This window comes from Prenolepis imparis, unplaced genomic scaffold (assembly GCF_030444845.1).
Source record: "Prenolepis imparis isolate NDT839.2.m4 unplaced genomic scaffold, iyPreImpa1.0 SCAF_10, whole genome shotgun sequence".
Lineage (NCBI taxonomy): Eukaryota > Metazoa > Arthropoda > Insecta > Hymenoptera > Formicidae > Prenolepis > Prenolepis imparis.
Window position 1 is genome coordinate 9,167,200 of NW_028141168.1, and position 15,352 is coordinate 9,182,551.

A 15,352-nucleotide genomic window follows, 5' to 3' on the forward strand; every position below is an offset into this window, starting at 1 on the left:
AGATATCTCCACGGAGTTTTTCCTCGTTTTTCGCGCATCGATAAATCAATCCGGAAATGATTTAAATTTATGAAGCAAATCTCGCGCGGAGTTACGCATTCCCTTAATCCTTTTCATCCATCGTTCTTCGAAACGGAGCTTCAAATCCACACGATCCTCGCATCCCATTACCTTTCGACACAAGGACCTGTTAACTTTAATCGCATAGACGAACATCGAGCCATCGGAATAATCCTCCTCCATCCGATCGCGATTTTTTTTTTCCCCGGACGGAACTTTGCACTTTAGAGTGTCAGCGGACCGAGATAGAGCTAGATGACGAGACGCTGAATGGCCGAACGCAAATAATTAAGGAGAGAGGCGACGTCGCGAGAGAAATTTCGGAAGAGCCGATGAAGCGGCTCTATGGCTTCTGCGCGCTAAGAGAAGAGACGCGAAAAGCCGTCGAGAAGAACATCGTCGAGGAGAAGGAAGGGGTGCCTCGTCCAAAGTTCCCTACACAGGGACTCAAAGGCCATTCCCATTTTCTCCATTTTGAACTGTCGAGAGACCGACTTCGCCTCTCTTACCCGAGGGCACCATACTAATTAGAAAACTTGGAAAGTCCCTCGGATCATAAGGATGACAAGGAGAAGGTGGAGATGAGAAAAGAGAAGCGGATGGAGGCGCGACGAAGCTCTACGTTGCCCAAGTAACGGGAGACTTCAGTGTAAATATTTGTCGCAGGACGGGTGCGCACGTTTGCGTTTTCCCGAAAGGGAACCGGACAACGTCGTTTGTAATGCATACAGTAAAGCATTACATCGTTAGTTAAATATAATGTTGTACGCTGAACACGAGCTTCGACTCGTAAGTTCGATGTACCGTAACTTATCGTTTTACTTTCTTTTTTTTTTCTATACGACAAAGTAGATCTGCAAGATAAGCTGCAAAGATCGATATACTCCGTATATACGTTCAGTAGATTACCGTAAATAATGCGCTTTTCCGCCGCCCAGTTAAAGGACGTTATACGAAATACGGAAAATGTACAAATACGGTAAAAATAAAGAAAGAATAAACGAATGGAGCTGCGGGAGTATCAGATGTGTATACGTTATCGTACGAAAGGAAATGCGTATCGACGGAAATAAAGCGCATCGCTTCTACCTCAGGGAAACGTATTCGCATTACTCACGTTCGAAGACTTGCTTTCACAAAACCAAATGACGTTCTTCTTCGTGAACGACGTGTCTGTATGTTTCGCGAAACAATATAATAAACTGTCTTGGCGAAATAAAAATGTGAGCAATTTAATTCTAACAAAAATATATGATATTAAGATATATTCTTAAAGTTTGGTTTATATATTGATTAATTTATAGATACGATTAATTTTCAGCTGCGCTCACGCATTCTTCATTTTGTTATTATTTAGTGTTCTATATTCATTTATAAAACATTGAGTTAATAATTATATAAAATTAACGTTAGATCGCTGTAAATTAGAAAAAATATAAGTTAAAAAATATTAATTATATAATGCAAATTTATGCAACATTTTGAAAATATTTGTAAATACTATTTTATGTTATTTTGAAAATAAATGCCTATCTCATCAAGCTATTCTAAATATTTGAATAAATTTTCTCAGATTTAATAATCTATTTTATTACTTGGCATAGTAGCAAAAGTCTGGCTACGGTCATATTTTTTGTTCGAATAAAATTATTTTAAACTTCCTCTTATTAGAAAATATATTTGACGCTTCAAGCGCTTTTTATAAATTTTTACTTTCCAGCAAAAAGAAGTATCTAACATGGAACAGAGCCAATTTCGGTATTATGTACATATAGAGATATTCTCGATGTGAATATGCTACGCCTACATATTTCTCTTTTCTCGCTTTTACATGTAGAACGTTAAAACGACATATTTTCAAAATTTGATCACGGTTTTAATATCAAATTACGAGGCGGTGATTAATTTAATTTTATTGAAAGCACTTTCAAAGTTTGCGGGATGTTGTAGCAAATAATATAAAAATATTTCACTCTGTCTCTCTTTCCTCGGCTATCATTATTGCGAAGGATTCTAGCAATAAATCCAACGAAAAGTCACAGCACCGAGGAAATGAACATTCCTGTTTTCAGGAAAGATATCCGATAAAACTTCACGAAATAAGCATACAGCGCAGTCGACGAAAGAAAGCCAAACGCGTTAAAAGAAAGATTTGTTTTATAATTATGTAAATCGCAATTAAGACGAGAATAAACTTTAAACTTAGATACCGACATTGCGGCATGATTTTTTTTACAAAATGAAGCCAATTTTAGATGATATACATATAATACATATATATAATTCACACATCAGAATTCGAGATAAAATATCATCTATGATTTAATGTATTAAGCTAAATATAATTATATTCGAAAACTTAAATATAATTTCAATTATATATTTATATTCAGTTCTAATTCTGTTTCATCATTTTCTCTCCCTCGTTTATATACTATAATGTATTATATATTATATAATGTATTATATATTATATAATATATATATGAAGTTACATATGAGTATAATTCTGTGTTCCGAATTTTACCGCAAATTATAGAATATCTAAAATGAGCTTTAATGTTAAAACGGCCGATGAATTTACTCATTTTCATCCGTGCAACTTGTCTAGGAACACTTTGTTGCAGAGTATTATCAAAATCAGTCGGGCTTAACGCACACTCCGCTCTCTACATGCTTATCTCGCAAATGAGCGGTAACGAGAGTCGACTGCAACAATTTATCAAAACGTTAAGGTAGCAATTAATAATCCGCTGGTGGTATACCGATGGAACTACTTGGCAGCGAGGAGAAAAACGATTCGGGACCATTGTTGCGTATCAGCGTGCTGACGCTGAATTAAGGAACTCAATTATGGCGAAGATTATTAATATTCCGCGACCGGGTAAAGCGCGAGCTTAAAACACACAATGTATCAGCGCAACAAGACAACTGAATGACAAAGCAAGCATTTCGAAAATGGAATTGGCAATTTCAAACCGCGGAGTTTGCACGAGGGGTCTCAATGTCATTGATGTCGATAGTGACCCACCAAACTTGCGTCTATTTCGCGTATCTTCGGTCGGGACAATAGCCGTTCTCTCGATTGTAGTCTGCAGTCCAAGTGCAGTCCACTGTAATCCAACGAATGTCAACGTAGTAATTGGAGATGGACACCACTCGCGTAATGGCAAGAGTATCAAACGTTTCGATGCTCTCCTCTTCGATCAACATCAGTATCCCGAGAAGCCATCAACAATATTCACCCTCTTTTCTTCCCCCCAGCTGCCGTAATATTACAAACAGGTTTCCTGGCCGCGTTTCAAGACGCGCGCTCGAATATCCAAAGAAGCGGTATCACGGCGCAAATTTATGAAACTATGCATATGTAATACGTACTCAACCCCGAGGTAAAAGAAAGAGAGAGCGAGAGTGCGCGTTAGCGAGAAGTGGAAACGACCGGGGGTTGGAGCCCGGCGCAAAAACCGTTCGCCGTTTTTGCCGGCGCGGCGCCGCGATGCGACGTACAGCCTTTTCCCGCGGCCGTAGAACTCCACGGCATAAACAGACATGCAATTTTCTCGCCCGAAAAGTGGGCAGAATATAGCACCCATGCCGGGGTTAACGCGGTTCCTCCTAGCCCGTTGGGCTCATTGTCCCCCCCTGCAACCCCTGGCATCTCACGACGCGTTGGCACGCGAATCACGTTTACAGTTGGCGTTGAAGCAACACGCGGCAAAACCTGCGTGTCTCCTCGCCTTGTCGAGTGAGAAATCGTCGGGCATTTGAGATCCCGAAGACGAGAACCGCCGAGGTGTCGCCTCTGGAACGAGGGGGTTTATCCATGCACGACTGTCTAACGACTGAAGTTTCGCGTGTCCTTCTCTCCTCTCTCCCTCCTGCCGCCCCGTTCGTCACTAATTTCCGCGCTCACGTTAAAATATCGTGATTAAACTTGTTCATTATGCGCAATTACCTCGGCCACGTGCGCCGCCCGACGTTAATTTGTCGCGGTACGTTGCCGACTCGATAAATATTCATCGCACGTGGTGCTAACTCGAGAGGTCGAAAGTCATCGTGTCCGCTGCACTTTCTTGCTGCGCGAACCAACGACTAGCCAGATTCTGGCGTCGAACCTCTCGATTATGCAAAATACATTCGAGAAATAGTAAATTGACTGTTTATATAATGTCACAATTATTTGCATGTATAATATTCGTTATTTTTCTGATCTACGCAGGATATAAAAAAAGAAGCGCGTTTGTTACTCGAGTTTCTTTTTACCGTTACTCTAGAAGTCGTAATTCAAAGATTCTTCCACTTTTTAATTAATATACATATGATTAATGATCACTAAGCATACCTAAGAGAATGTGCTTTATAATTATTGCGTAGCTTATTGTCTTTGCAAGTTCATTAAACTACGAGAATATAAATCTCGACGCTGGATACCGTTTCATTAACTACTTTCGTTAACTACTTTCGCAAAGCAATGTTAACCGAAAGCCATTTGTCTGAAATTAGCTTCACCGACTTATAATGGGTTTGAATGAAAGATCATTAACAGTATATTGCACATGTATTATAATGCTGTATTATAATAATTTTAAAACATCATTAATATTAATCTCTATATAATCTTTTATTTATATATTTAGGAAATTTTTTATTTATATACTACATTTAGATAATAATTTTTTGAATTTTTAAATATGTATGCAAAATCTTTTCTTGTTTAACGTTCAAAAAGGAAATCATTACAATGGAGATGCATTACTGTCACTTTACGTATATTTTCACGCATCGCATAATATTTCCGAATAAATTTCTCATATCATGCTGCCACGAAAATGAAAGAAACTTTTATTGTCGCGTTCCCGATTTGAGTAAACCGGACAGTCTATCCTTCTTTTCTTCATTCCCTCACCTTATCCGAATTTCCTCTCTCGTCGAGACTGCACAATCTTGCGCCGGGACGGGTTCTGAGTAAACTCCGGTAAAGGTGCGAGTAAATTTCGCAGGGACTGCTTTTGTGAGCGTACTGCGTCGGAAAGACGCTTCGTGTTCTCGACGCCAACGGATCAATTAGCAACGAGCGTAGAAGGGAAGACGATCCGCCCTTACGGCGGATTTCACGACGCACGGCGTTACTGGGAACGACGTTACTGCCGCACTAGTCATTACTTTTATCGTCCATTCAAGTTCGGGACACGAAAATTGATCAAGGATTACGACGTATCACGTTTTGTTGATCTTGTTACAAAAATTTTGAAAAAATACAGACCGATAAAATACGAGCTGAGAGTGAAAAAAAGTTCATTCCTATACCAGCTGTAAAAATTCGCGTAGATTTTGCACATTTCGCGATTCCTGTTAATCAAACATGCCGCGTATATTGTATACATATCGTCCGATTCTACGCTTTACTCTTCGAATATCTTACGATCACGGTGGGATCATTAAAAAGCTCACATTGTTTGCGTTACGTTAAGGATACACTCGTTAGTTTATAACTGCGATTGACTATTTATATGTATATCAAGTACGTCGATTTTAACACCCGTTGTTGATCTTAGAGCGTATAAAAATTTATTTATAATTTTGTTTTTATCTGTAATCAAAATCACAATGGTTGCCTTAAAATGCAATACGTTGATATATCGCGTATTTACTTTTGCATTTTATACGGGGAACTTTATTGGAAATTTACTATCGTCTTTAACTTCGCATTGGCTGCATTGCACAGACATCGCCTCTGCATAAATAATGCGAAAGCCATCCGCGTAAAAACACAACATCAACCTAAGCAAAGAAAGAGAAAAAGAGAGAGTGAGGCTATTTTTCTTCTTATCCGAGTTAAATTAATCCTTCCAAGAAGTATCGATTAATTCGAAAGTCGCGACGAGACCATCCATCTTAAAGTCACGCATCGTTCATCCCTTTACGCGAACTTCGAAGCATCTTGAAAAGATGGCAGATTGCTTTGACAAGGACCAAGGAATTCATCAAGAAAAGGGATATTACTCACGCGAAAATGACGAAAGCTTGTACCGACACGAACCTCTTTCAATCCTTTTAGCAAGTGCTATTCGTTTTATGTGAGCCATTGAAAAAAAAAAAAAAAATTGCAACGATGAAGGAGACATGTTGGGTTGATTTCAGAAAAATAAATACGATGCATGATTTTCTAATTATTTTTCATGCACACTAGGTGCAATGAACATTTGCAATTCGCGCGTATGAGCAGGTATACGAGGCGCGAGGGGTTAAAACGAGTTAGAAATTAGTTAGAGTTTAGTACGGAAATAACGCCGGGGTTCCGACATAAAAGCTCACTGGGAAAAATATAAGTAAATCTCACGGCTTGTTTCACCGTAGAAATTAACGGGGAGCTTCTTCTTTCACAGCTTGAATGCTTTCTCTCACTTAGCATGTCCCTGTATGTACATACGTACCTAAACGTTTGTACTTACTTACGCCCTAACACTTGGAGGTAAATATATATTTAATTTATATATATGAATGATTAAACACATGGATATTTATGTACGCGTCGGTACATACAACGCCTTTCACGCGAATATTTGTTCAAATGCACACGCGCATTCGCTTACGTGTGCGTTGGAGCGAATACTTCTAACTACTATAGTATCTGGTAACGTTTTCACATATGATGCACACGAGAGCACCGTGTACCGACAAGTAAACACCACCGAAGCGCGCCGAAACAACGGCTTTCTCAGGGAGAACTTTACGCGCGGCACACCACTTATAACATGAGCAGAAGATAGTAGAGAGGAGAGCAATTACGAACATCTGCTCTCGAATCTACGTACACACATAGCGCGGCGAGTTCCAGACTGGCTTTCATAAGCTCGACTTTAATCCTTAAACGCGTCCCGTCGCTCGTCAGCACCGGTAATATCCGTTAACGTATATCCGGGGATCGTTAGACGCGACGACGAGGCGGTGCCGCGAGCGTTAAGACACGATTTGCGAACTTTTTGCGTGTCAAATTGGTCGTTGACACTTTATTCTCTACCTGTGCCACCTCTCTATGAAATATCGAATGTACAGTAAAACAGGATATCGATTGTCGGCGATAAAATAAATTAAAATGTATAAAACATTTTTTTTCTTGGTAGCATTTGCATCGATTTGCATAATAATTCATTGCTTTCGAACGCGATATCTCTTTCTTGTTTTCTTTTTAACTCTTTAAAGAACAATTATTAATGAAATAAATATTAACTATGTATTATTATATTATTGTATTATAGCTGATAATTCCGATGTTTATGTTATAAAGTATCGGATATCTATTTTCAAATAAAATTAAATATTCTGGCTTAATGATACAGAAAGCTTTCGTGTCATCATAATTGATATGAAAGCGCATACTGAACGAACATTGAACTATTTAACCCAGTTATTAATATGTAAAATAGACATATTGTTATAATTAATTTACGTTGGCAATAAGAATAGTTTGAAATTTTGAAACCATACAAATGTAGATATTATGCTATTACAATTAATAATAGATAATTAATAATTTAAAGTAATCAATAACAATTTATGACGTCTATTATTATATTATGCAAATTTCTGCAAATTGGCGACAGTTTTGTAGCTATAGTATGCACTAAAACAAGAAATTGAATTGAAAGAGATATAATATTATGATCCTTTTGTGAAAGAGCTAAAGGAGCTTTGTAGACGGTTTTCAAATTCCTCCCGGGATGAACATAATTCGCATAACAATACAGCGCCATGATTAATCAACGTCACTTCGTTAGGACGATTGCACAAGCTGACTGTGACCCTCTGCATTCCGAAATCATGAGAATTACACAAGCATTTAGGTATCCTAATTTGTTATACCACAACGCGTATGTCGCACGTTAAATACACGTCTGTGTTTCCTGACAAATAGTAAACAAATAATTTGGAACAATGTTCAATAATTAATTAACAAATTCACGTAAGATATCAATGACGCTAATATTTAGCATTTTTTTGTCACTTCATTTCTATAAATTATATGTAAGATTTTATATACAGATATTTTTATTTTATTTATGCACGAATTATGCTTGCTATTCTGTCAAAGTATTTCAGACAAAAGATTTTGCTGCCCTTTAATAATACATCAAATTTTCAATTGCCTCTAAGAATATCAGTGTCGCATAAATTATTTGCGCCGCCTTCTAAAGCAGCATTTCTCATAATGCGAGCGCTATATGCGACAAACATCCAACCAGCAGTTTCTTGCGCCCTCGTCAGTTTGCACATATTAGCGTGGCTTTTGTCCCTTGCGGTTGGTTGAATACACCAACGAGATAGACATGCTGCGAATAGGCGGGCAAGCTGCTTTGATACTCTAACAAGCGCGAACAGCGTCTCTGATTTATATGTATTATACCTATTTACATAATGTTGACTCTGTATTCTAAACAAGATAAAATAGTACGGCGAAAAGAATATACTTGACACTTGTCAAATATATATAAAAATATATTATATATACCTACATATTTTTATATAATGTGTGCATTGTATAATTTCCATGTAATTAAATTTGATATTAGAGAGATATAGGTATACTATATATATCTCTGGATATAAAACTGTAACTAAAATTATAACTAGAGAATAATTTGATTTAGCCAAAATTTGATTGTAACATTCGATTATAACATTTGTCAAAACGCAAAATGTAGTAAAAATAAAATAACTTTATGTTTTATATTGATATATTGCAAATGTGCTAATACGTGTTATCTTAATTATCTATAATTCTCTTTGTGCATAATGCAATAATTATATTCGTATCGTTACTTTTCTAAATATATGTATAAATTCTAGAAGTTACGTATATACGTCAGAAATTAATCTCGGATAATTTTGATCGTTGCATTACACGGTTATATATTCCGCCTTCGTCAAGGAGATAACACAATTATATCTTAATTACACTATGCGTTCCCAAGAAAAGCCAGTTGATCGCTAAACTACTACTGCTAACCTCGTTTCCATAATACAGTAGTTATACACACCGCAAGCGTTATACACACGCTCAAGCATTAATCTTCTTGTAGCAAAATAATAGCAACTGATATCAGCTTTAGATATATGCATACATGAAGTATCCTCGCAATTAATACATGTCAATCTTTCAAGAGCGTAATTACAGTGTATATATGAAGCTCGCGTCTCATTTCGTAAAAACTCATAAATAATTAAGAGTTCTGGCTTTATCTTCAATAGTTTGTCCTACGGCATTTTCCTTATCAGTAATTATCAGGATTTAAAAAATTTATAGTTTTACATGAATTCTAAAAAGAGTTCTGCTTTCTAAAAGCAAAAACAAATATTAATTAAACTAAAATAAAGACAACTGGATACGTATATCTATGTATATATGTATCTTAAGGCATTTGGTTGGTTTAACGACCAGAACTATTTGTTTAAACTATCAAGAGCTCTTGAAGATAAAGCCAGAACTCTTAATTATTTATGAGTTTCCATGAAATGAGATGCCAGCTTCTCATACACCCCCATTACCGCTAAATGTTATAAAATAAACAATTTCTCACTCACCGATACGTGCAATAGCGCAGTTGTAGTACACAGCACATTGATCTGAAAACAAAATATTCAAATGATGTATATACATGTATATACGGAGATAAATTAAGTAATTTTACTAGTAGCGAATTAATAATTGAGTATGTCATAAATTATATTTATTTTGCATACCTCACAGTTGCCCGGCTGTCGCCCGATGCCTCCCCGGGCCTCCTCCTCCCCTTCGTAGCACTCACGACACTCGCGAAAACACGAATAATTACGATCGCCCGACACTTTACACGACACTTCTGACACGCGAAACTTTACACGGCATTCCCGACGCGCGACACTTTACACGGCACTCCCGACGCGACGCGTGAATCGCACGCGTATTTCGCGTACATTGCATAATGAGAAGAAACGATGCGAATATAACTAATAATCACACGAAGCGACGATCCATTCGGCACTCGAGAATCTCGGCAGTCAAACTCGCGTCAAATCTCAAACTCAGATACTGACCTGTAACATAAGATCCAAAATAATAGTTATAATAGTGCTCAAAATAATTATATATAAAAAAATTTATTATTGAATGCATATAATAATAAACAAATATATTTAATTTGAATAACTATATTCAAAAAAAATTCTTTTTAAGCTTTTATTTCTGTAATTTTCATTTAAATCAATAAACGACCCAAATTAACAAATAATAGACGCGTACGATTATTAAAAAATAATATAAATTACTCTCAACAGAGATTACTTAATGCCTCCTCTCAAGCTATTATTTTATTTATTCGCGAAAACACTAACCATCCACGGTACGATGAAAAGGAACGCGCAATACTTTGCACTTCCGAATTAATCAAGCCCCGACGAACTGTTTATCCTTTAATTAAAATCCGCTTCATTTTCTAATGCGCGATTTTATACGAATTCCACGATCGTGAATAAGCAAATCAATATTCCGTTTCGCGAACGATTGCACTTCAAATCAACGAATCGAAATAACAACGGTAACTTCGAATAAGAGTTAAGCCCGAAGCAAGAGAAGACCGAATCGATCAATGAAATCGATGCTGATGAATGAAGTTATTCCGACTCTCGTCTACATATTCGCACCTCAGATCGACTTGAACTCGCTTAACTATGATTCGTTGTGAAATATCAAGATGTTATTTCACGCAGGATGTCATACAGCAGATAGACATGATGAGAGAAAATACTCATTTCCGCGATTCTAACAATCTAGACAATCTAGGAAATGGGAGGCCAATTCCTCGTCGCGCGCAAAAGCGGACCAAGTCCCAGTCAACTCATCAAGGCGATTCGTATGAGATATTAGAGCATATAGGCATCACCACAAGCGACATCACACGACAGGATATACGGGACGAGAGAAGGAGATCCATTAACGACGATTCCATAATCGACCGATTCGGGTCGAGCCGCTTGTCGGAGCAGAACGTGCTCTCATTGACCGTTCCGCAGCAAAGTCTCAATGAGATATCTCACTCCATCGACATTAGAAGAGCGATCATCGGTGACAATCATATATGCATAGAGGGATATTGGTAAAATAAGCCTTAAAAAACAATTTGCGTATTTATCTTTCCCTTCCCCTAGATAAATCTTCCGGGTATTAAACTCTCTCACTAATATTATATTAAGATATATTCAATGGATTTAATCGGCAAAAAATCATCTTGCACGTGTGTATATGTATGTGAAAATGAAATCTAAAATAAGGAAAATTATTACTTTTTCATGAACTAGATCTCGCGATCTCATAAATGACTGCGCCAATTTTAATCGAACTGATCGAAATTTAAAGCTCACATTAAAATCACAGAAAATTGCTATTAAATTTTTTATTACGCGACTCTAGTTTTAAAGATATTTTGATTGAATTTTAATAACGTTTGATATAAAAATTCCGGATAAGCTACTTGATAACATGCAACGATACACCGTAAACATGGTTATACGACCAGTGGCTTTTTATGTATCGCTTGATTATGCACTCAAACAGTAATAATAAAAAAGAAGTAGGATGAGAAACAAATCCCGGAGAAAATCCGCGGAGAAGTTCTCATATAAATCTTATGCACATCAAAAATTCTGCTATGCAGAAAGAAATTTTACAGTCAATAGTTCTACCGCTGATTTCATTCAGTGCTACGAGATACGATGTTCTTTGTCACCTACTTTGTCATCGCTTATGACAAGAAATTGCATATGTACGATTTCGCGAGATGTCATTTCGCCTTATGTAGCGCGACGCGACCTCAATGTAAGCTAAGCCTGAATACCCATGGAAGCTTTGTATGCTGGAAGGTGACAATAATGTGCAGCCGATAATGCGAGAGTGGGACCGTGCATCCTGTTCGAAAACCGATAAACCGGAGGGTGAAACTATCGTCTCTTTCTCGCCGTTTCTCTGCTGGAGGCTCGGCATTGCCATACCTTTCTTAACTCCCTTTCCGTTCTTTCTTCCTGCTTCGCTTTTTTCACCTACGGTGCCGCGCAACGTCTATTTACCATAAAATAGAGTTTCCAGCTCTCTAGGCAGCTAGACCTGCATTTACCGCCCGCGCCGTTTATTTCTTCCCTTTCTTATCGCGCCACGAGCGACATACGGAAAAAGTTTCAGACGCTCAATGTGGATGAAAAATCTCGAGTACATCTGACATTAACTGCACGGCAAATGCGATTCGCCAATTGAATGGACATTTGCGAAACTAGGTAAACAAGTACGTTGAAATTTTCTCATTTCTTTACTGCCGTTATTTTTTTTTCGCGAAAACTCCAAACAAAATAAAAAGCAAATATATTTGTTCCCTTAATCATTATTTTAGCTTTTTCTAAAATTACACACTCTGACAATCTCTCTATACTTATTAAGTTATTAAATTAAACTAATACGAATTATCATGTCTCTGAAGGAAATCTTGTATTTCTGAACATCACTCTTATCTTCTATAAAAATTTTATTACATTTATGAAAAGTTTTCAAAAATTATCTCTTGTCTTTTTTTTCTCAAGTATGTAAAGAAAATATTATGTTTTTAAGAATATTATACATTTTTTAATCATTATCTCGCATGAATCGTAATAATAGACAACTGCAATGAATAAATTTTTCCAGAGAATGTTTTTCGACATATGAGTTGCCGTTACTTTTATAGATTTTTATTGGTATTTATTGAAAACCATGTATTCTGACTATACAAACAAAATCTTAGCTATACATATCCATTTGAAAATTTAGAAAAACTTGCATACAATCGCGAGAGATGCTAAGTGTCTCGCAAGACGAAATTCGGAACTATACAAGAAATATTTTTCAAACTTGAAAAGTGCAATTTAAAGGTGCAATCTTAAATCAAGCCTCATATCTTTTTCTCGAGATCCGAGCGACGATAAATGCATTTACTTTGAAGGCAAGAAAACTTTCAGAACACACTACTACGTATATAATTTTCTTCGACTTTTCACATTCGAAACAGTTACGATCATCGATGAAACTATAAATATGCGTATTATATTAAGCATTATATAGAAAGTTCAGTTTTAAACAATTGTTTCTCTTGTTTCTCCTTTTTTATTATACAATAAAAATATTGTATATATGGTTTTAATGAATATGTATTGTATATATATATGAATATGTATATATACGAATATGTATATATACGAATATGTATATATATGAATATAGTTTTAAGAATATCACACATTTTTTAATTATTATCTCGCGCAATTACCTCGTGAATAAATTAATAGACAAATGTTAGAAGTGAATAAATTTTTTAAGAGAATATTTTTCGATATATCCAAGTTAACGAAAGAAACGCACGTTTCTTTATATAAAAAATTTGCTGAATTTCAAATAGTACAATATTTTATTATCACTCAAACTTAGTACTATAACAACACTGTTCCTCCTTAAATAATTCATTAAAACAAGCATTTATTTTATTACGACATATAACAAATAAAAAATCAGTATAGATATAATCTATAAAAATGTGTCTATTGTATAATAGCCGTAAATATTCATCAATTGTATGGTTTGTAATTCATATGTTGGATTTCTTTCAATGTCACGGCGCATGATGCTGGGTGTCGCCAGTGCATAGCGCGATTACATCCGTGGGGAAAAAGGAAAGTTTCCACTTTGGAGTTTGATCTTCCCGAAGAGCATGTAATTCGTCGTGTAAGCACATCGACGAGGTAAGTCGACTAAACACGAACGAATCTACAATATATGCGGCAGTCTTGCTAAACGCGAATTGGGACACAACGCTTTTTCCGCCCTCGGAAATGGAAAAGAATATATTTAGTCACTTACTACGAGAGGGGTTGAATAGCTAGAGCTCGTGGGGTGGAGACCGCGATTCTGCTAGAAAATTCACGATCGTGCACGACAGTCGTTGTTTATTCGGTTTCGAGAGTGAAGATGAGACGTCTCGCAACGAGCTAGAGCAACGGGTTTCTTACCGTATATACGTCAACAGAGATAAAATCGCGCAAAACGACTACTAAAAAGCGTGTAAAATTTGCGTGAAGCAGAGAGACGTCAGCGTAAGTCTATGAATGTACTTCATAGATATTGAGAGTAAAATCGATACTTAATTTATTAAATTTATTATGCGTCAAAAAATTTGTTGCTAATATATAGTATACATTCATCTCTTAACAAAATAGATAAATAACCTAATGAAATGACCTAATAATGAAAATCGTATTAGAAAACTTTTTTTAATTGACTTGTATTTTAAATAAATAGATGCGACCAAAAAATTTTGACACAACGTGTCTTGGTAAAAGATACACTAAAGAAAAGGCGATAAAGAGTAAATCGCATATAAAGCGGACCATTGAATCTAGTACCACATAAATTCCATCAAGAAAACACTGTGTGTGTGTGTGTGTGTGTGTGTGTGTGTGTGTGTGTGTGTGTGTGTGTGTGTGTGTGTGTGTGTGTGTGTGTGTGTGTGTGTGTGTGTGTGTGTAAAAAGAGTTCAATTTGTCGTTACCAGGGATTACGTATCGTTATGTGTCCGCGCTCGTGCTCCATTGTTTACAATTCGCCAGTAACGCGTTGAAAATAAATTTTTGCGGCCACAATCTCCGCAGAAAATATCCACATCGATAAAAAGCGAAATAAATAGTATTACATTTTAAAGTGTTTGTCGCCACGATGAGAAATCTACTTCGCGTAATAAATCACGAGAGAGTTGCTACATTTATCGTGCGCTGTTGTATTTATTAACTTGCCCAGTTGCAAATTACGCCACAATGATAAACATTGCGGAGAAACTATTTGAAGTGGACATTTCTCGTTATTATAATCGGCCCTTTGTTCATTCGTAGGATCTACTATATCCAATTTTAGATCGTATATAATAATGAAACTGTAAGGAAAAAAAAGCGTATCGAAATACATGTTTCCGATAAATAATTGAATCGCGTGTTAAACAGAATTAGAATAATATTTATCGTGCGAAAATTTAATCTCCGCGATGCAAAAAAAAAACAATATCATATAAAATTCCACGACAACAAAAAAATGAAAGATAAATTACTTGATAACAATCGCTGAAACAAAATGCAACCTGTAAGCACCGTCCATTCGGATGATGTTTGCGATTATATCGCGTGCTCAAAAAGAAAAAAAAATTTCCGCACGTCGTAAAATTGAATTTCTGCTAGTCAGCATCGACTCAAA

General features: G+C 36.3%; 2 protein-coding genes across 2 annotated transcripts in view; one reads left to right on the top strand and one right to left on the bottom strand.

Annotated features, from left to right (window-relative positions):
• The window catches only part of LOC145941500 (uncharacterized), a 138,536-nt gene that overhangs the window by 93,540 nt on the left and 29,644 nt on the right, over nt 1-15,352 (bottom strand). Inside the window, exons 3-5 of the mRNA XM_083047610.1 lie at nt 10,059-10,134; nt 9,802-9,961; nt 9,643-9,684 (exon numbers count right to left, since the gene is read on the bottom strand). Coding sequence (XP_082903736.1) covers nt 9,643-9,684; nt 9,802-9,961; nt 10,059-10,134 — 278 coding nt within the window. The remainder of the gene's footprint in view (nt 1-9,642; nt 9,685-9,801; nt 9,962-10,058; nt 10,135-15,352) is intronic.
• Nucleotides 1-15,352, top strand: part of Sfl (N-deacetylase and N-sulfotransferase sfl) — a 193,688-nt gene that overhangs the window by 54,993 nt on the left and 123,343 nt on the right. The window lies entirely within an intron of this gene.